This window comes from Piliocolobus tephrosceles, chromosome 9 (genome assembly GCF_002776525.5).
Source record: "Piliocolobus tephrosceles isolate RC106 chromosome 9, ASM277652v3, whole genome shotgun sequence".
In the NCBI taxonomy this organism is placed as follows: domain Eukaryota; kingdom Metazoa; phylum Chordata; class Mammalia; order Primates; family Cercopithecidae; genus Piliocolobus; species Piliocolobus tephrosceles.
Genome location: NC_045442.1, coordinates 104,730,344 through 104,754,094, shown reverse-complemented (window position 1 = coordinate 104,754,094; position 23,751 = coordinate 104,730,344). Strand labels below are relative to the sequence as shown.

The 23,751-nt window shown below is 44.3% G+C and overlaps 1 protein-coding gene across 8 annotated transcripts in view; it reads left to right on the top strand.

Annotated features, from left to right (window-relative positions):
* Positions 1-23,751, top strand: part of PDSS1 (decaprenyl diphosphate synthase subunit 1) — a 51,295-nt gene that overhangs the window by 1,987 nt on the left and 25,557 nt on the right. For 6 of the 8 annotated variants that reach the window (XR_002726884.3, XM_023194826.3, XM_023194829.3 and 3 more), the window contains exons 2-6: positions 3,111-3,143; positions 5,379-5,443; positions 5,987-6,095; positions 10,768-10,898; positions 22,885-23,026. Coding sequence is in view for 7 of the 8 variants with exons in the window: in XM_023194826.3 (XP_023050594.1) it covers positions 3,111-3,143; positions 5,379-5,443; positions 5,987-6,095; positions 10,768-10,898; positions 22,885-23,026 (480 nt within the window). In the remaining variant the exon portion in view is untranslated. Of the gene's footprint in view, positions 1-3,110; positions 3,144-5,378; positions 5,444-5,986; positions 6,096-10,767; positions 10,899-19,807; positions 19,829-22,800; positions 23,027-23,751 lie in introns of those variants that run through there. The other 2 variants (XM_023194831.2, XM_023194832.3) reach the window with 2 other exon arrangements.

Here is a 23,751-nt window from a genome sequence, read left to right as displayed (position 1 = left end):
CAACCGTGGTGGTGCATGCCTGTAGTCCTAGCTACTCAGGAGCCTGAGGGAGGAGGATCGTTGGATTTCAGGAGTTCAAGATTACAGTGAGCTATTTATTATGATAGTGCCAATGCACTCCAGCCTGGGCAACAGTGTGAGACCCTATCTCTAAAAAATCAAAAGCAAAAAAGACATTTGGAGACCAAATGGCAGCTGGGCAACTAGACAAGGCTAGACAGTAAAGAGAACAGAATGGGGGGGTGAGGGGCACGTGGGAAAAGAGCCTTAAAGGAGGAAGGTAGGCCTTGCTGGGATCCATTTCAGGACTGTTCTCTCCAGACTTCAGACATTTCTAGTTCCACAGATGAAGCCAGTATTTGAAGAGTTGGGTACATCCACCCTCTTATGCCACTACATGCTTTTGTTTTGTTTTGTTTTGACACAGAGTCTCACTCTGTCTCCCAGGCTGGAGTGCAGTGGCGGAATCTCGGCTCACTGCAACCTCCACTTCCCAGGTTCAAGCCATTCTCCTGCTTCAGACTCCCAAGTAGCTGGGATTACAGGCCTACACCACTACGCCCAGCTAATTTTTGTATTTTTAGTAGAGTTGGGGTCTCACCATGTTGCCCAGGCTGGTCTGGAACTCCTGACCTCAAGTGATCCACCCCCCTCAGCCTCCCAAAGTGCTGGAATTATAGGCATGAGCCACCACACCTGGCCTGACACTTCTTTTGAAAAAAATTTCATGCCCACCAAGCAACCTTAGCCAGGGAAGGTGTGCTTTTCTGGAGAGAATGTGCTTTATGGCCTCCCCGTCTGCCCGAATGATGACAAGGAGGGATTGTGTGGACTCGTGATGCCAAGACCATGTATTTCTGATGTGTGTGTGTCAGTGATGCTTTTCACTGTACGTTAATATGTTAGCATTCTGGTGTCTGCCTCAAGCATGTATGTTTTGGTTTCTTCAGGGCCTGATAGCCCTTGGGGACACAGAACTACAATAACTAAGCCACAGGGACAAATAGCAGCAATAATTAAGCCAAGTCTTGCTCTCCACCAGAGCTACTACCTCCTAATGGTTGTACATTTTCCTGACTTCACTAGTAGTAGTGTGAACAAATATTGTAATAGGATAAAAACCAGTGTGCATGTGATCATGCCAAATCACTTCTCAGTATATCTTTGATTTTTTTTTTTAATTTTTTTTTTTAGGGATGGGGACTTTCTGTGTTGGCCGGGTTGGTCTTGAACTCTTGGACTCAAGCAATCCCCCATGCTTGAGGATTGGCACACGGCTAGGTCTTTGATTCTTACCTAGCACTTTCTCTTTGGCTGAGTGTGGTGACTCACGCCTGTAATCCCAACACTTTGGGAGGTCGAGACAGGAGAATTGCTTTTGCTCAAGAGTTCCAGACCAGTCTGGGCAACTTAGACCTCCTGATATGGTTTGGCTCTGTGTCCCCACCCACATCTGTCTTGAATTGTAATCCGCAATTACAAATGGGGACCAGGGAGGGTCAAGGGAGAGACCAGGTAGAGGTAATTGGATCATGGGGGTGGATTTCCCCATGCTGTTCTCATGATAGGGAGTTCTCACAAGATCTGATGGTTTTATAAGTGTTTGGTAGTTCCTCTTGTGTTCATTCTCTCTCCCGCTGCCTTGTGAAGAAGGTGCTTGTTTCTCCTCCTTTCCCATGATTATAAGTTTCTGAGGCCTCCCCAGCCATCCAGAACTGTGAGTCAATTAAACCTCTTTCCTATAATTATAAATTGCCCAGTCATGGGTAATTTCTTTATAGTGTGAGAACGGACCAATACAGATAATTGGTACCAAAGTAGTCAGCATTGATGTAAGATACCTGAGAATGTGGAAATTACTTTGGAACTGGGTAGCAAGCAGAGGTTGGAATAGTTTGGAGGGCTCAGAAGAAGAAAGGAAGATGTAGGAAAGTTTGGAACTTTCTAGAGACTTGTTGAATGGCTTTGACCAAAATGCTGAAAGTGATATGGACAATGAAGTCCAGGCTGAGGTGGTCTCAGATGGAGTTGAGGAACTTCCTGGGAATTGGGCAAAGGTCACTCTTGCTATGCTTTAGCAAAGAGACTGGTGGCATTTTGCCCCACCCTAGAGGTCTGTGGAACTTTGAGCTTTAGAGAGACGATCTGAAATGGGAACTTAAATTTAAAGGGGAAGCAGAGCATAAAAGTTTAAACATGTGATAGAAAAGAATTTTCTGGGGAGGAATTCGAGCTGGCTGGAGAAATTTGCATAAGTAACAAGGAGCCCAATGTTAATAGCCAAGAGAATGGGGAAAATGTCTCCAGGGCACAGCAGAGACCTTCTCTGCAGCCCCTCCCATCACAGGCCAGGAGGCCTAGGAGGGAAAATGGATTCATGGGCTGGGCCCAGGGCCCTGCTGCTCTGTGCAAGATCAGCCTTGGGACTTGGTGCCCTGCTTCCCAGCTGTAGCTAAAATGGGCCAAAGTACAGCTTGGGCCATTGCCTCAGAGGGTATAAGCCCCAAGCCTTGGTGGCTTCCATGTGCTGTTGAGCCTGCAGGTGCACAGAAGACAACAGTTTGGGAACTTCTGCCTAGATTTCAGAGGATGTATGGAAACACCTCAGTGCCCAGGCAGAAGTCTGCTGAAGGGGGAGAACCCTCTTAGAGAACCTCTGCTAGGACAGTGCAGAAGGGAAATGTGGGGTTGCTGCCCCCACACAGAGTTCCCGCTGGGGCACTGCCTAATGGAGCTGTGAAAGGAGGGCCACCATCCTCTACACCCCAGAACGGTAGATCCACCAACAGCTTCCACTGTGCACCTGGAAAAGCTGCAGGCACTCAATGCCAGTCCATGAGAATAGTGGTGGGGGTTGAACCCTGCAAAGCCACAGAGGCAGTGCTACCCAAGTTCTTGGGAGCCCACCCTTTGCATCAGTGTGACCTAGATGTGAGTCAAAGATCATTTTGGAGCTTTAAGTAATGACTGCCCTGCTGGGTTTGGACTTGCATGAGGCCTGCAAGCCGCTTTGTTTTGGCCAGTTTCTACCATTTGGGATGGGAACATTTAACTAATGCCTGTACCCCCATTGTATCTTGGATGTAACTAACTTGTTTTTGATTTTACAGGTTCATAGGTGGAAGGGACTTGACCTGTCTCAGGTAAGACTTTGGATTTGGACTTTGGAGTTAAATGCTAGAATGAGTTAAGACTTTCGGAGACAGTTGGGAAGGAATGATTGGTTTTGAAAAGTGAGGATATGAGATTTGGGAGGAGCAAGGAGCAGAATGATACGGTTGGTTCTGTGTCTCTACCCAAATCTCATCTCGAATTTTAATCCCCATGTGCCAAGGGAGAGCCTGCGTGGAGGCAGTTGGATCATGGGGGCAGATTCCCCCATGCTGTTCTTGTTACAGTGAATTCTTATGAGATCTGACGGTTTTACGAGTGATTGGTAGTTCCTCCCACATTCATTCTCCTTCCTGCTGCCTAGTGAGAAGGTGCCTTGCTTTCCCTTTTCCTTCTGCCATGATTGTAGGTTTCTTGAGGCCTCCCCAGCCGTTTAGAACTGTGAGTCAATTACACCTCTTTTTTTATAAATTACCCAGTCTTGGGTATTTCTTTATAGCAATGTGAAAATGTACTGATACACCTCGTGTCTACTAAAAATTTTAAAAATCAGGTAGGCGTTGTGGCATGTTCCCGTAGTCCCAGCTACTCAGGAGGCTGAGGTGGGAGGATAGCTTGAGCCCAGGAGATTGAGGCTGCAGTGAACTATGATTGCACCACTACACTCTAGCCTAGAAAAATAAAATAAAAGTAAATTCATGAGAGGCAAGGTTGACTTTCAGAGAGTGTATGAGGGAAAGGTAAGGAACAAAATCGGAATTAGAAAATGACTGTTGCCCTTCTCTTTTCATACTTCACTGCTTTTCTGAGCACTTCTAACCTCACATTGGAAAACTGCTCTAAAGTACCTTTAAAGCAGAAAATAGTAGCTTGATTGAATAGATATTGTATTAAATGTATATACTGTGTACTAGGCTCAGAGCTAAGAGCTTTATATATGCTCTCTAAATTAATCTCCACCTGTCTCCATGAGTGGGTATTATCAGAAAGACGTCACAAAGTAACACAAATGTTGAGATTTGAACCGAGATCTGTCTTCCAAAGTCCATGCTACTAATAAATTTTAGGCCACTTGGTGGTAAAAAGCGCCCCCTGTACTAATTAGCTATGTAATTTTAATCCTTCAACCCAGATTAGAGTTCTCTAACTGAATAACTAAAAAGTTATTCAGTTAGAATAGTTCAGTTAGTTATTATAACTAATCATAGTTATTTGGTCAAGTGCAGTGACTCACACCTATAATTCCAGCACTTGGGGAGGCCATGGCAGGAGGATCACTTTTGCTCAGGATTTCTAATAATAATAACTATTGCTAGAGACCTGATAATAATTATAAGTCTCTTACTGAAGAACTTTTACTCTTCCATTAAGATGCCCTTATTTATAAGTATTGTAATAAAATACTGAACTCATATGAATTATTTACCCAGGTAGACTGAAAGACATAGGTTGTCATATAAAGCATGAGGAAGGATTGTCACTTTGTTTTCTTGTTACATTGTAATTGCCTGGGACATCATGAAAGTTCTTACTGGTTTAATGAATACCTAATGCTGCCAGGGAAAGAATGAAACTCAGACTAACTACTTTGACTGCTGCCTGGCAAAGTCAACCTTCATTGTCATTGTAATATGGCCAGAGCGATACGTGTTCATTAGAGAAGAATCAGAAAATATCTACCAAAAGAAGGAATAAAACAAAACACCCCCACAATCCAATTCATTCCAGAATAACTACTTCTAACACCCTGGTTTATGTGCTTTCAAACTCTGTTTTCCCATGTGTAATATCAAAATGTCCTGAGGTGGGTTGGGTTTTTTTGACAATATTTATCCAAAAGTACATTTTCAAAGTATGTTGAGGAACAAGAACTTAAAATAGACAGTGTTTGTATAAATACAAATTCCTTCCTTGCTATTGAAATCTTTTTCCTCTGACCAATCTTAGTTAAATGGAAGGAAATTGTTTTAAAACTACTTTTCAGGTCTGGAAAGATAGATATGAATATGGAAATTGACTTTCTTTGGGGGAAGGGATGGACTAAAGATGGTTTTTATTTTCTCCTTTTTTCTTATTTATGTTTTCTGCAATGACAAGTATTTTGTAATAACAAAAGGAAACTTCTAAAATTATTCTTTCTCTAAAGTTTGCAATCTGCCTATAAATGGGTGATTAGAAGATAAAGAATAATTATGGGTGTGTTATCATCCAATGTTACAGTTTTTCAGGAATATTCTTACAAATTTCTTGACATTTTTATTTTATAGATACCCTATATTAATCTTGTGAAGCATTTAACATCTGCCTGTCCAAATGTATATAGTATATCACGGTAAGTTTACAGTCCATACTGCAACTACTAAACTTATCCATTTTTAAATTTATTGTTATTAAAAATTTTTTTTTGTAGCAATGGGGAGCTCACTATGTTGCCCAGGCTGGTCTTGAACTGCTGGCCTCAAGCGATCCTCCCACCCTCAGCTTCCCAAAGTGCTGGGATTGCAGACATAAGCACCCGGCCTAAAATTGTTAATTATATTGCCTGTAAATTTCTATTCTAAATTGTAGATCTCTGCCTGTTCAAAAAACAGGAATGTAATAAAGTTTGAGCTCAAAGCAGAACACAATGAACATAGTTTAGTTTATCTTTGAATTTGTGGGTTCTCAAGGTCCTATTTATAAAAGTGATCTATTGATCTGTCATTTAGCAAGAACAGAATTCTGTATGTTTTTCCAAATTATAATGACCTTTTCAGATTCATGATGAATTTCTAGCAAGTGTTTGGGCTGAATTTTCCATATCTGAGTCTACTAAATATATATGTATATAAAACTTACTTGAAAATGAAGTCATGTGCATTTTTGCACGTCCCAGGTTTCATCACACAACCGCGGACAGTAAAACACACAGTGGTGAAAAATACACCGATCCTTTCAAACTCGGTTGGAGAGACTTGAAAGGTCTGTATGAGGACATTAGAAAGGTGAGTTTTTTATTCTGCTGTGATGTAATGTTTTAGCTTACCAGAACTTACTAAAATTTTATTTTATTTTTTATTATAATAATAATTTGTTGTTTTTTTTTTTTTTTTTTTGAGATGGACTTTCACTGTGTCGCCCAGGCTTGAGTGCAGTGGTGCAATCTAAGCTCACTGCAACCCTTGCCTTCAGGGTTCATGCAATTCTCCTGCCTCAGCCTCCTCAGTAGCTGAGGGTATAGGCATGCACCATCACGCCTGGGTAATTTTTGTATTTTTAGTGGAGATGGGGTTTTGCCATGTTGGCCAGGCTGGTCTTGAACTCCTGACCTCAGGTGACCTACCCGCCTTGGCCTTCCAAAGTGCTGGGATTACAAAAAAAAATGCAGGTTTTCAGATCTGTACAATGCAGTTTGCAGTCTTGATTCATGTATGGTTAAGTTTCAAATGTTTCTTGAGCAAGAACCACATGTGACCCAGTGCCAGGCAATCCATAAAGAGGTTATGGCAGGATTGTGAACCTGAAGAAAAAAAATGGTCCAGGTAGCTCATGCTTGTCCAATGAGTTATCCCACCTTTCCTCTTAAAACCCACCACCTCCCAGTGACTCCAGCTGTCTCTTCCTTATCTAATTCTGAATGTCATTGCCAGTCTGCCCCAAATATGGCTTTCTTCATTCAACTCTTTTTCCTGAAAACTTTCAGTAGTTCCCAACCTCATGTGGTTGGGCACGGTGGCTCCTGCCTGTAATCCCACCAATTTAGGAGGCCAAAGCAAGAGGATTGCTTAAGCCCAGGAGTTTGAGGCTGCAGTGAGCCATGATCCCACCATTGCACTCCAGCCTGAATGACAGAGCAAGACATTTTTTCTGTCTTTAGAAAAAAATTGACAGGGGGCACGGTGGCTCACACCTATAATCCTAGCACTTTGGGAGGCTGGGATCACTTGAGGTCAGGAGTTCAAGTGCCTGGCCAACATGGTGAAACTCTATCTCTACTAAAAATACAAAAATTAGCTGGAGGTGGTGGCATGCACCTGTAATCCCCGTTACTTGGGAGGCTGAAGCAGGAGAATTGCTTGAACCCAGGAGGTGGAAACTCCATCTCTACTAAAAATACAAAAATTAGCTGGGGGTGGTGGCATGTGCCTGTAATCCCAGCTACTTGGGTGGCTGAAGCAGAAGAATTGCATGAACCCAGGAGGTGGAGGTTGCAGTGAGCTGAGATCTCGCCACTGCACTCCAGCCTGGGTGACAGAGCAAGACTCCACCTCAAAAAATAAATAAATACATACATAAATAAAAGAATAAAATGCTTCCCAGAAATGTCTGTATGCCCCCCTCAGCTTGCTCACCCTTTACAAGTCCCCACTTTTCTCCTTTCCTCCTCAAGTCCCCAGTACACTGATGACTGTCATATTCTGATGACAACATCACTTCCTGTTTCACAGACAGTAGGGGCTGTGGAAGAAGAACTCCTTCAGCTCCTGTTCTGTCGCAATTGGCCAGCTTGCCTGCGCCTTCTCTGGCGATTGCCTGCTCTCCTCCCACCCATGGAAGTCATGTCCCTTCCCTCTCTAGGGGCAGTCCCTTAGCCACTTCCCCAGTTCCTTAGGAACTTCCCCAGACATGGCCTCTCCCTCTGTCTGCAAACTTTCATTGGCATGTTCTCTTCTATGTCCATTGGGTGTTCAGTTTCTTCACCTGCATTTTTAAAAGGCCCATCCACTGACCCAGTGCTTCACTCCCTCCCTTCCCTCACAGAATCTCCTGCCCTCTGCCTCTGTCCAGTGCCTTCAGTTTCCCTCCACTGTTGCACTGGGCCCCCCTTTCCAGCCTCTCCTCTGAAGCTAGTTTTGCTTGGGTCAGTGATAGCTTCCCTGTGCTCAATCCAATGGATGTGTTACCAGCAGCAAATCTGTACAGGTTTGCAGCAACCTCAGTTCCTGCCTCCTCAGAAGAAAGAATTCGACTGAGGCGCCTAAGGCAGAAGGAGAGACCGGAGGCAAGTTTTAGAGCAGGAGAGAAAAGTGTAGAGCAGGAAGGGAAGGAAGTAAAGTACACTTGGAAGAGGGCCAAGCTGGTGATCTGAGAGATCAAGTGTGTGGTTTGAGGTTGGAATTTGGGTTTTAGATGTTGGCATACTTCCAGGGACTTGCATCCCGTCTCCCCGGATTCTTCTCTTGGGATGGGCTGCCCGCATGCGCAGTGACCCGCCAGTGTTGGGGCGAGGGGAGCATGCTCAGTGTGGTTACTGGAGTTTTGCGCATGCTCACTTGAGGCATTCTTCCCATACCAGTCCCAGTGTTCCTAGAAGGACGTATACCAGTTAAGCTCTGCCATTTTGCCTCTTAGTGTGCATGGTTGAGCCGACTCACCCAACTCCTGAGATCTTATTGGTAAGCTGATCACCAGTTTCAGGTTTTTCTATCTATTGAGAGACTGCCGTCCCTTGGCACCAGCTGTGACCAATTAGTATTTTAGAGACACAGTTAACAACTGCCTGACCATCACCTGATGGTCGCCTGACCTTCCTGTTGTGGGTGGGGGAGCCTCCCCTGCCCTGCTCATGCCTGACTAGCTGCCTACTGTAGCAGACACTTCCTGGTTTTCTGACCATTGAGCACTATTGACTGTTAGTCCTCCTTGAAACATGGTTCCCTTCACGCTGCACTTTCTTCCTCCTCCTTGTCCTGAGAATGTTCTTCAGTTTATCACTCCACCTCACTTCCTTTCATTCTACCATTCCCTGGGGTTCCATGGGCCCACTCCTCTCTCTATTCTTTATATACCCGTGTCCATACTTACGTCTCCCAAATAATATCACTACTCCAGGTTGAATCACATCTCCCACACCCAGGTAGCTCACTGCTCACCGGGAACGCTGTGAGGCGGCCATGATGGTCTCAGACTTAACTCAGCTGAGACTCTACTTTTCCCCCACGAGTTGTTTGTTCTGCTGTTTTCCTGTTCCTTGGAGAATCTGGGAAGAACCCAGGACTTGTCCCTCTCCTTCCCCTCCATGTGCTTCTAGTCTTTCCTTTGTCAGTCCCCACTGCCACAGGCCAGGCAATTCCATGCCCCTAGTCCTTTCATTTGTGCTCTTCTCTTTCCTGTCTCAGCTTCCAAGGTGACGGCTTACCTGGGTGACAGCACCGCACCCATCACACTGTGTTGTGTCAACGGTAGTGATCGTTTTACTTCTCCCCATCTAGACCCTGAGCTCCTTGTAGGCAAGGCTTGTCTTACCTTTTTGACCTCTGCGTCTGTTACAGTGCCTGGCACTAAGTCGGTAATTTACTGAATTAACGATGGGCCCACTTTGTTGTGTTCACCTGTGCCGGGCTGAGGGTTCCTTGGCTCCTACTGCGTCTGGGGGATAAACTCTGACTTAGTCAAGCATGTCCTGGAGTGGCAGATACAAGCAACACATACCTGTCAGCTGGAAGGCTTGCCCTCTTTGTGAATCAGAACCTTGTTTAGGCTTCTGATCCCACATTAAAGCCCATCTCCTCCATGAAATACTCGGTTTTTCTAGCCTGTACTGATCTCTTCCTTCCCTGAACTTTTAATGTGTTGAATGTATAGCACTGTTCATGCTACCACTGGATTCGTCATTGATTGTTTCATATTTGCAAAATGTTTCTCCAGTTCAATTGTAGGCTCCTTATAATCAGGCAGCCCATGCCTTATATAGGCTCTATGCGCTTACATGGGCCTCTATGAACCCTCAAAATGTCTTTTGCCAAATAAAGGCCAAGCCAGATGGGCTGAGCCCTGCTTCTTCTCCTTGGCTGTGACCTTACTATCTTCCTGCCCCTCATAAACAGCTTTGCCCTGAGGAGTTTGAGGCTGCAGTGAGTTACGATCATGCCACTGCCCTGAGGCCTGGGTGACAGAGCAAGACCTTGTCTCTAAAACATTAAAAAATTTAAACAACGTTGCCACCCTACCCAGGACACCGACACCCCCGACCTGCTTCACAGCCTCCCGACGGCCACTGGCTTCCACTTTCCCCGTCTTTCTCCTCCCGCCTCCGTCTTTCAAGCTGCAAACCAGCCCCTGTTCCTTTCGCTGTCTGGCTGTCAATGAGCCCAGAGTCCCTTAGCCACCTAGTGCTTTCTTCCCTCTCCTGCTGTCTCTTGGAGTCTTCTGGTGTCTGATGCTATCAGCAGGGGCAGGTGGCAGTATCTGTTCTAGCACTCAGGCCACCTGGGGCTGATCCAGGCGTTGTTTATGTTCTAGCCTGCAGGACAGCCAGGTGGATGGCCCTGCAGTGTGGGAGCCTTGCCCACGGAGTGTTGAATTTCTCAATTGAAATGAATACGCTTAAATCAAACCAAAGTTTTGTAGAAGAAATCTTGGCCAGCCTCAGTGGCTCATGCCTATAATCCCAACACTTTGGGAGGCTGAGGCGGGTGGATCACCTGACGTCAGGAGTTTGAGACCAGCCTGGCCAACATGTTGAAACCCTGTTGTGGTGGATAATCTCAGCTACTTGGGAGGCTGAGGCAGGAGAATCGCGTGAACCCGGGAGGCAGAGATTGCAGTGAGCTGAGATTGCGCCATTGCACTCCAGTCTGGGCAACAAGAGCGAAACTCCATCTCAAAAAAAAAAGAATCCTGTTGGTTTTCTGTGCAGTTTTGATGCCATTGTGACACAGAGAAACTTTATTTCAGGAACTGCTCATATCAACATCAGAACTTAAGGAAATGTCTGAGTACTACTTTGATGGAAAAGGGAAAGCCTTTCGACCAATTATTGTGGCGTTAATGGCCCGAGCATGCAATATTCATCATAACAACTCCCGGTGAGCTCTTCTGTTCATTCCTTTTTTGTTTTTATATTTGGGAAGTCTTTCTTCCCAAGGTTACTGTTTCTTTCCCATTTGAGAATTAGCATATACCTGCTGGGCGCGGTGGCTCACGCCTATAATCCCAGCATTTTGGGAGGCTGAGGTGAGCAGATCATGAGATCAGGAGTTTGAGACCAGCCTGGCCAACGTGGTGAGATTCCTGTCTCTACTGAAAATACAAAAAAAAATTAGCGGGGCATGGTGGCGGGTGCCTGTAATCCCAGCTACTTGGGAGGCTGAGACAGGAGAATCGTTTGAACCTGGGAGGCGGAGCTTGCAGTGAGCCGAGATCACACCATTGCTCTCCAGCCTGGGCGACAGAGTGAGACTCTTGTCTTAAAAAAAGAAAAAAAGTAATATGTACCTAAAAATTCACTTTGTGATGTTTAGATTTTGACTTTAAGTCACTAAAGTCACTCTGGAATCTAGTGTGGCATCTTTTTTTGAAAGACCTTTTAATGCTCATGAAAGAAAAACTTTAGCTGCAAATTAACATTTTTAAAAAATTTCAGAGCCAAATTTGGGTTTCTTGTTAGGAAGCAAAAAATATAATACTATGACAGGTGAATACATTTAATCGTTATACACAAGGAACAAAGATTGATTGCTCTAAAGTGATAAGTGCACCATTATGCTGGGCAACAAACGCAGACACTGGGGTGGCAGCCTTCTGTGACCTTCTGAATTGTAGAGAAGCGAAATCATCTTTAAAGAAGACATTTTGAGCCTGGACGAGGTGGCCTATACCTGTAATCTCAGCACTTTGGGAGGCCACGTCAGGAGGATTGCTTGAGCCCAGGAGTTTAAGACCAGCCTGAGCATCACAGCAAGACCCTGTCTCTACGAAAAATTTAAATTAGCCAGGCATGGTGGCATATGCCTGTCGTCCCAGCTACTCGGGAGGCTGAGGCAGGAGGATTGCTTGCGTGCAGGAGTTGGAGGCTGCAGTGAGCCGTGCTTGCACCAGTACACTCCAGCCTGGGTGACAGAGCAAGACCCTGTCTCCAAAAAGAAAGACTTTTTTTGGTTATTGGTCCTCAACTCTTACGTTTTGAATATATATAAAAGTTGTAAATATTTAAAAAACCTGCAATGTTTCAATGTAAAGGAAATCTTAAAAGGTAAAAGCCTTTCCCTAGTATCTGGCCTGGCAATCGCCTCCTTCTCTCTTCCCGTCCATTCTGTATTTGGTCATTCAAGATAGTAACATATAATTTTGTGTTCAGCTTTGTTTACTTACCATTGTATTTTAAACTCTTTCACACATTGCTGAAATGTCTTTGTAATTAGGCCAGGTGTGGTGGCTCACACCTGTAATCCCAGCACTTTGGGAGGCCAAGGCAGGTGGATCACTTGAGGTCAGAAGTTCGAGACCAGTCTGGCCAACGTGGTGAAACCCGTCTCTACTAAAATTACAAACATTAGCTGGGCGTGATAGTGCATGCCAGTAGTCCCAGCTGCTCGGGAGGCTGAGGCAGAAGAATTGCTTGAACCTCGGAGGCGGAGGTTGCAGTGAGCCGAGATTGCACCACTGCACTCCAGCCTGGGCAACAGAGCTAGACTCAAAAAAAACAACAACAAGAAAAGTATAGGAGTTGATTCCTTTGCAGACAGAATCAGCCTCATCCTGGCATGGAGGGTGCTGAAGAAGGTGCACACGCCACGGTCACAAGCCCTGCAGCCCTCTTGCTCTCACTGAGGTTCTTGTGCTTGACCTTATACTCATGCATGAAATGATGACCATCTGCTCATCAAAATCTCCACCTTAGTGAGTGTCCCTTACTGTAGACTGTACTTCAAAGATCCATTTTAATAGTGATTACGGACATATCCAAAGTGCCGTCTCCTAGGTGAAAGACAAAACCATGTCCTTTGGTAGCAACCTTCTTGCCTAACAGCAGCAGCAGTGGCTGGCTCAATGACGCAGAACACACACAGAAACCAGGAATGGTTCTAGACTTGTTAGTGGCCTGACCTTTGAAATCACTGGAGCCAGTCAGTGCTAAATGACTGTTTTGTTACAGTCTTTCCAGGGATAAGCTTTGGTAATTTCCTTAGTTTTTATAGTGCTATAAAAGTTACCTCCTCTGAATACAGGATTGTTATCACACCTGGACTCTCAACCTGTTATCTAATGTGAAAACTGTGTCTTCTAATTTGACCCTCTAAACATCTAGTTCAGCTTTGAAAACTGGACTAATGTAATTCAATGCCATTGACTATTTGCAAAATTGGTATCAACAGATCTCTGTGCAGCACAATTTGGGTAGCCTGTTATCCTGATTGCTGGCAATGATATTCACTTCCTAGAGCTAAAAGAGTTTCACACAGGAATAGATGGTGCCAAGATCTAGGTGCCATTGATAACAGTGTCTTCAATGAGGCTGCTGAGCAGGCTAGGTTTGGCTTGTCTGAGAAACATGCAGACACCATAACTGTGCTGCATTCAGTGAGTGAAGCATTTTATAGAAATCCATTTATCATAAAGGTTTTTTTTTTTTTTTTTTGAGACAGAGTCTCACCCAGACCGGAGCACAGTGGCGCGATCTCAGCTCACTGCAGCCTCAACCTCCTGGGTTCAAGCGATTCTCCTGCCTCAGCCTCCTGAGTAGCTGGGATTATAGGCGTGTGCCACCACGACTGGCTAATTTTGTATTTTTTGTAGAGACGGGGTTTCACCGTGTTGGCCAGGCTGGTCTCAAACTCCTGACCTCAGGTGATCCACCCACCTCGGCCTCCCAAAGTGCTGAGATTACAGGCGTGAGCCACTGTGCCTAGCCCATAAAGCTCTTTTTTGATCTGGGTTCTTTAATAAAATGAGCTTGTGTTTTGCTGAGCTTGTTGCAAGTTACGTTCTCCAGGAGGCAGACTCTGAGATGAGGTTTAAAGGACGGGATGTTCATTCGGGATTATCCCTTGGGATTACTGACACCTGAGCCGGGGGGGAGAGGAAACAGGACTGGGGAGCAGGAGAAGCTGAGCTGCAATCAACAGCCTGAAACGCCCTCTAGGGTGTGCAGGTAGAATGGCCCTTCATCTCTCAGTCCTCGAATGTGGGCTGCCTCCTGAAGGAGCACAGCCTATGGTGAGAGGACTCTTTGTAGCCGAGGCAGTCCTTGAAGAGGCTAAGGAATGAAGGCCAACAGGTACCAACCATACCTGGTACAGCATCTGGGGCAGAGTCGTACACTCACAGGGGGTCTGGGGGCATGTCTCAGAATCCACCACAACTCTGTTTTCTGGACATGTCAAGTCTAAGTCATCTGTTGCGTGGACTCAGTCTCAAAAAAAAAGTTTTGAAAATAATGAAATGTCTTCACAATTACATCGTATAATCTATTGCTGGAAATTCCAGTAGACTGTAATGTACTAATACATTTCCCTAGTGGTGAACATTTGTATTATATTTCCCCTTCTCAGTAGATATTTAAGGAATGCCTAAGGTTTGTCAGCACTGAATTAAAGGACGCTGTAAGAATGAGTGTCAGATATTGCTTCTTAGTGACTGCTCACCTCTGCCCACAGCTTTCTCTGCCCTGCTGCTGGTCCTGCCTTGTCCAGCACATTGTCCATGCCCAGGGCTGGCTGCCACTTTAGCTCTACCTTTCAAAGAGCTCACAGTGTATTTGTAGCAAGCAGTGAAATCTCTGGCATTGACCTTTAACCGTCATCAGGATCACTTTCACTTTACCGGAAGCAGAGCAGCAAAAATGCTCCCTCTGAAGCAGACTTGAAATAACATCTCCTGTGGTCCAGAACGGAGTTCCTCAGCCTCGAGACTGTTGAGACTGTGGGCCACATTGTTCTTTATTGAGGGTCGGTGGGGCTGCCATGTGCATTACAGGATGTTTAGCAGCATCGTTGGCTCTGCTAGATGCCCCTGAGTTGGTAACAATCAGAAATGCCTCTAGACACTGCCAAATGTCCCACGGTCCCACACAGCACAGAATCACCCCTGGTTGAGAATCATTGGCCTAGAGAATGTGTTTATCTTTTTAATTTCCCTCTTAATTCATAATACACTTCATTGCTCTCAGAAATAAACATGGGAAGGAAATTTTTTTTTAAGTACTATCACCCACTGTCCCCATAATTGGAAGTTTTTCGTTTTCTTTTCTTTTTTTTTTTTTTTTTGAGATGGAATCTCGCTCTGTCGCCCAGGCTGGAGTGCAGTTGCACAATCCCAGCTCATTGCAACTTCCACCTCCCGGGCTCAGGCAATTCTCTTGCCTCAGCCTCCCAAGTAGCTGGGATTACAGATGCATGCTACCACACTCAGCCAATTTTGTGTTTTTTAGTAGAGATAGGGTTTTGCCATGTTGGCCAGGCTGATCTCAAACACCTGGCCTCAGGTGATCCACTGGCCTTGGCCTCCCAGAGTGCTGGGATTACAGGTGTGAGCCACCGTGCCCGGCCAATTGGAAGTTTTTTCAGTCTGCCTTATGGAAACTGTATAAATTGTTAGTTGCAGAAAACATGGGAGAATATAACAAAAGCCATTGCTAGTTTAAGTAGTAAGTTCACTACTGCCCTCTCCAGGGGATGTCTGAACTGCAGCCTCGTTCTCCCTGTGAGTGATTGGAGCAGGGCTTAGGAAAGTCACAGTGCAGAGATGGTGTCCACAGTGCAGAGATGGTGTCCGGCATGGGGACGAGTCACGGTTTTGGCGTGGGTTTGGGTGGTACAGTACCTTAGCAATTCTGCTCTCCAAGCCCCAACTTCCTGACAATACTTGCTTTCTGCAGACTCTTCTGAATCAGGCACTTAAAGGACTAAATATGTAGGTATTATTTCCATGCCACTTAAGAAGAAGGGACAAGGCTTCTGGAGAGCTGGGCCATTTGTGATTTTGCTTTTGCTGAGAAAGGCTTAGGAAAGTAGGAGGAAACGGCAGCTAAAGATTGAGGAGCAGCACCATCTATGTTCAGTGCCAGCAGAGGCCCCTCCAGCCTCAGTGGCCCCAGATCAGTGAACCTGACAGGCTTGCTTGTTGGTGATGTCATAATTGAGGGAGACCGCTTTAAACCTTTGACAATCAAAGTTTCATGGCTCCTAGGAGGCTTATCAGATACTGTGTCTTTTTTCTTTGCTTCTGAGATATGTATTAAATTGGGGATTTCTTGCCAGGCGCAGTGGCTCACACCTGTAATCCCAGCACTTTGGGAGGCTGAGGCAGGCGGGTCACGAGGTCAGGAGATAAGACCATCCTGGCTAACACGGTAAAACCCCGTCTCTATTAAAAATACAAAAAAATTAGCTAGGCCTGGTGGCACGCACCTGTAGTCCCAGCTACTCCAGAGGCTGAGGCAGGAGAATCTCTTGAACCCGGGAGGTGGAGGTTGCAGTGAGCCAAGATCGCACGATTGCACTCCAGCCTGGCAACAGAGCGAGACTCCGTCTCAAAAAAACAAAAACAAAACAAAACAAATGAGGGATTTTTAAAACAAAACTTTGGAGGGGATTTTAAACGATAGAAGGTATATCTTAAGAAACAGCAAGAGGGAGAAACTACTACTTACTGATTTTTATATTTTCCTGTATTAAGCTTTTCAGTTGTCCATTAAATGTTCCCTGCTAGATTACGGGGAGTTCTTAACTTGAGATTCAGGGGAGTTGTGGGGTATCTGTAAACCACTTGACGTTGTATGCAGTATTTTGTGTATATTTGGATTTTTCTGGGGAAGGGTTTCTGTGGCTTACAGTTTATTCTCAAAGGGAAGTAGGACCCTGAAAAGCCCAGGACCCCGTGTTTGTTTTCTCTCTGAATCTTGCTAACCATGGTGTCTGGGTAGAGAAAGTAGGAATCCACACAATAGGTAATTCAGACTTGACACGTCCAGAAAACAGAGTTGATACCAATTTTGCAAACAGTCAATGGCATTGAATTACATTAGTCCAGTTTTCAAAGCTAAACTAGATCTTTAGAGGGTCAAATTAGAAGACACAGTTTTCACATTAGATAACAAGTTGAGAGTCCAGGTGTGATAACAATCCTGTATTCAGAGGAGGTAACTTTTATAGCACTATAAAAACTAAGGAAATTACCAAAGCTTATCCCTGGAAAGACTGTAACAAAACAGCCATTTAGCACTGACTGGCTCCAGTAATCCCAAAGGTCAGGCCACTAACAACTCTAGAACCATTCCTGGTTTCTGTGTGTGTTCTGCGTCATTGAGCCAGCCACTGCTGCTGCTGTTAGGCAAGAAGGTTGCTACCAAAGGACATGGTTTTGTCTTTCACCTAGAAGATGGCACTTTGGATATGTCCGTAATCACTATTAAAATGGATCTTTGAAGTACAGTCTACAGTAAGGGACACTCACTAAGGTGGAGATTTTGATGAGCAGATGGTCATCATTTCATGCATGAGTATAAGGTCAAGCACAAGAACCTCAGTGAGAGCAAGAGGGCTGCAGGGCTTGTGACCGTGGCGTGTGCACCTTCTTCAGCACCCTCCATGCCAGGATGAGGCTGATTCTGTCTGCAAAGGAATCAACTCCTATACTTTTCTTGTTGTTGTTTTTTTGAGTCTCGCTCTGTTGCCCAGGCTGGAGTGCAGTGGTATAATCTCGGCTCACTGCAACCTCCGCCTCCCAGGTTCAAGCAATTCTTCTGCCTCAGCCTCCTGAGTAGCTGGGATTACAGGCACGCACCATCGCTCCCAGCTAATGTTAGTAGTTTTAGTAGAGACGGGGTTTCATCATGTTGGCCAGGCTGGTCTTGAACTCCTGACCTCAAGTGATCCGGCTGTCTCCCCTTCCCAAAGGGCTGGGATTACAGGCATGAGCCACCGCGCCTGGGCACTCCTACACTTTCCTTGCCCATGCCCAGTTTGAAAGAACTGAATGCTAGTTAGTCCATAGTACACTGGACCCTGTAGAGAAAGCTCTGCACAGAGCAACCTGGATAAGTTGTAGATCCAGATATCGTCATAGGGGTCTCTCTCCACATATCCCAAGATTCAGAAGCTCTTGTAAGTGCTGCTTCAGTAGCAAGCAAATAAGCAAGAGCGTGGACCCCGCACTATTTATGATGCAACTTTGCAGACATCCGTTATATCCACAACTAAATCCGAAAATATTCAGGAGTTGCTGCTTTTAGATACCAATTATTTTCTCTTGACATTAAAATGCTAACAAATCTATGACTGTTATGATCAAGTTAAAACAATTCCCACTGAAGAGAGACAGATTTTACTCTGAGCCTTACGTGTTTCTTTAGGTTTAGAAGGTGAATGAGCAGTGGCTGGGGAGGATGGCCTTGAAGTTGGAGCTCACAGGCTTCCTCCTTGCAGGGCCATTCCTTAGACTGGAGGTGCCCTTGATACGAATCCCTCCCTACACACTGGGGGTTTACTTGTAATTTAAGACTTCACATTTTATATTAATATGAACAGGGAAAATATATTTTGTAAAACTGCGTGTAAATCTCGTAAAGGATTCACAGGTAGGGTCATTATATTATTCTATCTATTTTTAGGTATGTTTGAAACTCTTCATTATTAAAAAAAATTTTTTTTGGCCGGGTGCAGTGGCTCATGTAATCCCAGCACTCTGGGAGGCCAAGGCAGGTGGATCATGTGAGGTCATGAGTTTGAGACCTGCCTTGCCAACATGGCAAAACCCCGTCTCTACTAAAAATACAAAAATTAGCTGGACGTGGTGGCACACGCCTGTAATCTCAGCTACCTGGGAGGCTGAGGCAGAAGAATGACTAAAATTAAGGAGGCGGAGGTTGTAGTGACTCAAGATTGCGCTCCTGCGCTCTACCTAGCCTGGGGGAAAGAGCAAGACGCCATCTCAAAAAAAAATAATGATAATTTTTTAAATCTAATGAAGCGGGGAAGAAAAGTCCTGAGAGGCATGCTGAATCGTAGCATACTCTTGCAGGTGTGAAGTACAGAGGACGTAGCCAACTCTCAAGAGCAAGGGCCTCGTTTTCCATGCTACCTTGCCTGTCACCTCTCCCAGATCCTGGGAAAATGTGACCACTGTTTCACAGTAGGAAGTAGAAACGGTGCCCAGTTTTTTGAAGGCTTGATTCAGTTTGGCATTTTGGAGATGTCATCTTAAGGACAGTGTGAGGCTTTTCTGTAATCTGTGCATTTTGGTCATCCGTCCCACCCTCATGTTATGGATAAGCAGTGGCAGCATTTTCCAGATTTAAGCTGACACACACTAAAGCCAACCTGTATAAAAAAATACATCAAATAAAACTATGGAGCATCTGAAATACGATGTATAGTCTATGTAGAGACTGTGTTACAGTACCAGATAACATTCCAGTTTCATCCTGATTTTATCAGTCAACAATTTAGCCATGCAAAATGACATTTTTTATTCTATTTTCTAAATTATTTATTATTATTTTTTATGGAGACAGAGTCTCACTCTACCCCCAAGGCTGGTGCAGTCTTGGCTCACTGCAACCCCCACCTCCCAGGTTCGAGCGATTCTCCTGCCTCAGCCTCCCAAGTAGCTGGGATTACAGGCACCCACTACCATGCCCGGCTAATTTTTGTATTTGTAGTAGAGATGTGGTTTCGTCATGTTGGCCAGGCTGGTCTCGAACTCCTGACCTCAGGCAATCCTCCCGCCTCAGCTTCCCAAAGAGCTGCGATTACAGGCATGAGCCACCACGCCAGGCACAAAATGACATTTTTAGATGGGTATATAGTGGTCTATGAAATTTCAAAATATTTTAAGAAATCTTTGTTGTAATAATAGCTTCAGATTACCAAAACAACTCTAGTATCTTGGTGAGTGCTGCCAATTTCATTTCAGCTTCTCAGCAGGAGCCCCGTCTGCTGATGCAATTTATGATAATGGAAGTGGTGCCCAACTTCTGAATGCATGAGAAAGGCTAGACCTTACCTGTTGTTTTAAGGTAAGGTCTACTACTAACTAGTAGGAGGTGTCTAATTTATTAGACTGAAATTCACTTGTAAAAATATTCTTATAAATAGCCTTTATATTTAAAAAAAAAAAAAAACTGTAAATGTCTATATCTTTTCCTGTGCATTCAACTCAAAGAAGATAGGGCCTAGTAAATTTACCTGAAAAATATTTAAGTATTCTAATGTAAAAACTGAATCTCACTGAGGGATTCAGGTGGCTTAAAAGTCACCTGAACCTCTAATTTCTCATTTACTGAAGTGGTTTATTGGGGTTTTTGGTTTTTTCTTTTTTTTTTTTGAGACGAAGTCTCTGTCACCTAGGCTGGAGTGCAGTGCAGTGGCATAATCTCAGCTCACTTCAACCTCCGCCTCCCAGCTCAAGTGATTCTCCTGCATCAGCCTCTCAAGTAGCTGGGATTACAGATGCACAGCACTAATGCCCAGCTAATCTTTGTATTTTAAGTAGAGACGGAGTTTCGCCATGTTGTCTAGGCTGGTCTCAAACTCCTGACCTCAAGTGATCTGCCCGCCTCAGCCTTCCAGAGTGCTGGGATTATAGGCAGGAGCCTGTAACTGTGCCTGGACTACGGAAAGTGGTTTTTATATGCTAATTTGTCCCTACCCTCCACTGCTTTTGTTTTAATACTTCCCCCTTGGAAGAATCTGTTGCGATCTAGACATATTAAGAAGTTGTAACTGAAATATTAGTAAAGAATGAGGCCAGGAGTGGTGGCTCACACCTGTAATCCCAGCACTTCGGGAAGCCGAGGTGGATGGATCACCTGACTTCAGGAATTCAAGACCAGCCTCGTCAACATGGTAAAACCCTGTCTCTACTAAAAATATAAACATTAGCTGGGTGTGGTGGTGTGCGCCCGTAATGCAAGCTACTCAGGAGGCTAAGGCAGGAGAATGGTTTGAACCCGGGAGGCAGAGGTTGTAGGGAGCCGACATCACGCCATTGCACTCCAGCCTGGGCAATAAGAGCAAAACTCTATCTCAAAAAAAAAGAAAAAAGAATGAGCAGCACTGTAGACATGATTTCCAGGCTGAGAGCAGTTGGAAGGGTCTAGGGTTTAGTTCCAGGGCTGCTGCTAAGAGGAGCCAGCATGACATCATATTGTAAAATTGTATGTAAAGCAAGATGGAAAGCTTTTCTCATGCTGATTTAGTGTCAGTCGTTAAATTCCAGCACTTTTATGTAGTTATACTTCATTTTTCCTTGCTTTCTGCCGGGTCTGAGGAATTGGAATGAACATTACCTTGTGCAGATGTTCAGATTCGATTTTTTTTTTTTTTGAGGCGGAGTCTCGCGCTGTCCCCGGACTGGAGTGCAGTGGCCGGATCTCAGCTCACTGCAAGCTCCGCCTCCTGGGTTTAGGCCATTCTCCTGCCTCAGCCTCCCGAGTAGCTGGGACTATAGGCGCCCGCCACCTCGCCCAGCTAGTTTTTTTGTATTTTTTTTAGTAGAGACGGGCTTTCACCGTGTTAGCCAGGATGGTCTCGATCTCCTGACCTCGTGATCCGCCCGTCTCGGCCTCCCAAAGTGCTGGGATTACAGGCTTGAGCCACCGCCCCCGGCCTCAGATTCGATTTTTAAATAAAAAGTCATATTTCAGAATCCCTCCCCCTTCTTTCCCCTGTAAGATGTAACCTGATGATATTTGAAAATAAGCATTTGGAATAAGTGCAACATTTGGTTCGTGCGTATTTAAATCAGGCATATGTTTTAGGTTCCAAATGGTTATTTCCCCAGTTTGATTTTCTTGAAATTTAGTTTTTAAAAATTCCCATAGATGGCCGGTAATTTTGAAACCCTGCCCCTATTAAAAATACAAAAAATTAGCCAGGTGTGGTGGCAGGCGCCTGTAGTCCCAGCTACTTGGGAGGCTGAGGCAGGAGAATGGCGTGAACCCGGGAGGCAGAGCTTGCAGTGAGCCAAGATCACGCCACTGCACTCCACAGCCTGGGCACCTGGGTGACAGAGCAAGACTCTGTCTCAAAAAATAAATAAACACATAAATAAGTAATAAAAATAAAAATTCCCATAGATGATGGTGGTAATAATGATTAAAATAAAATGGGGGACATTCCCTCTGAACTGTAAAATTCATATCTGCATACTATCTTCTTGAGCCTACTTATCCTATAGTTGGTGTTAACTTTGGGAAATAAAAGTTTAAATTTCTAATGAGAAGGTTAAATGTGAGTTGGAAGAAAGTTTTACAAACATCTTCTGTTGGTTACTGAGATTGTCATACTAAATGTTTAATTTAAGACATTACTACGCGGGCCGCAGTAATCCGTGGCCTGTAATTACTAGGCCTGTAATCCACACTTTGGGAGGCCAAGGCGGGCGGATCACTTGAGGTTAGGAGTGCGAGACCAGCCTGGCCAACGTGGTGAAACCCCATCTCTACTAAAAATATAAAATTTAGCTGTGTGGGGTGGTGTGTATCTATAGTCCCAGCTACTCGTGGAGGCTGAGGTGGGAGAATCACTTGAACCTGGGAGGCGAAGGTTGTGGTGAGCCAGGATGGCACCACTGCACTCCAACCTCAGCAACAGAGCAAGACCCTGTCTCAAAAAAAAAAAACAAAAAAAAACCAGTATTAACAGCTTTGAACATTGAGACAGTTGAGTCTTTAAAATACTTTTTAAAAATGCTTTTCACCTCTCTTCCCTATCCACCCCAAAATTTAATTGTAAACTTACAAACTTAAACATCTGACCAAGAACACTGTCATACAGATGATTCTTCAGCCCAATAAGATCAGCCAGACTTCTGATTGTTTACTGCATTTTTGGTTAATTGTACAATTTCTACTTCTTTAATGCGGAATTCATAAAATGTAGTTGTGGCAGGGTTTCTCATACGTTTGTATATGTATAGAAATGGCTCTATCATGAAGCCAGAGTTTTTATACTGTTTCTCTTAGAGAAATAACATTCTTTATCCTAGATCCGATGTCCAGTTTTCACAAGCTGATTGCTGAGAAGGTTCTAGGCGGCGTCTGTTAAAAAAGCATTGCTTTCTGTTAATTAGACATGTGCAAGCCAGCCAGCGCACCATAGCCTTAATTGCAGAAATGATCCACACTGCTAGTCTGGTTCACGATGACGTTATTGATGATGCAAGTTCTCGAAGAGGAAAACACACAGTTAATAAGATCTGGGGTGAAAAGAAGGTATGGTTTTTTTGTTTTTTTTTTTAAATCTCTCTTACTGAATCACACGCTTTTTGGACCGCGTTTGTTTCTCAGATTTGTCTCATTAAAAATACATTTGCTCAAATGTAATGTGGTCTTCTGAATTTCAAAAAAGTATTCATGTCTTGTGTATATACAGATATTTGATAAATAAATAATAAAAAATACCGTGGAAAAATAAACTTAGTATTTCTAATAGAATTCCTTTGGTTATGAGGAAAGGGATTTTCATGGGTATCCAAAAAGTGTATTTCATGAGGAATCAAACATTTTACTTTTGGGCTTAGATTACCCAGATTCAGTTTAATTTTTTAAACATTTGTTTGAGTGCTGCATATAAATGTCAAAGCAAACAAAACTAAAGAAAAAGGAAAAAGAAACCTCAGATACTGTTCTACCATGAAAATTCTGTCTTTTGAAATAGAAGTTCTGTAATTGGATTTAGTTCATATATGTATATATTAAAGCATATTTCTCTATTATTAGCATTGGGAATATGGGAAACAGGGACTTTGGTTTAAGGATGCATAGATTCTGGGTTAAAGGATGAGAATAAAGTTGAACAGATGAGAATGAAAATGCACAGGCATCCATCACCATCACCACACACGTGCCTCCACTGAAGAGCAAACAAAAAGTTTGTGCAGGCCAGGCACAATGGCTCACGCCTGTAATCCCAGCACTTTGGGAGGCTGAGGCGGGCG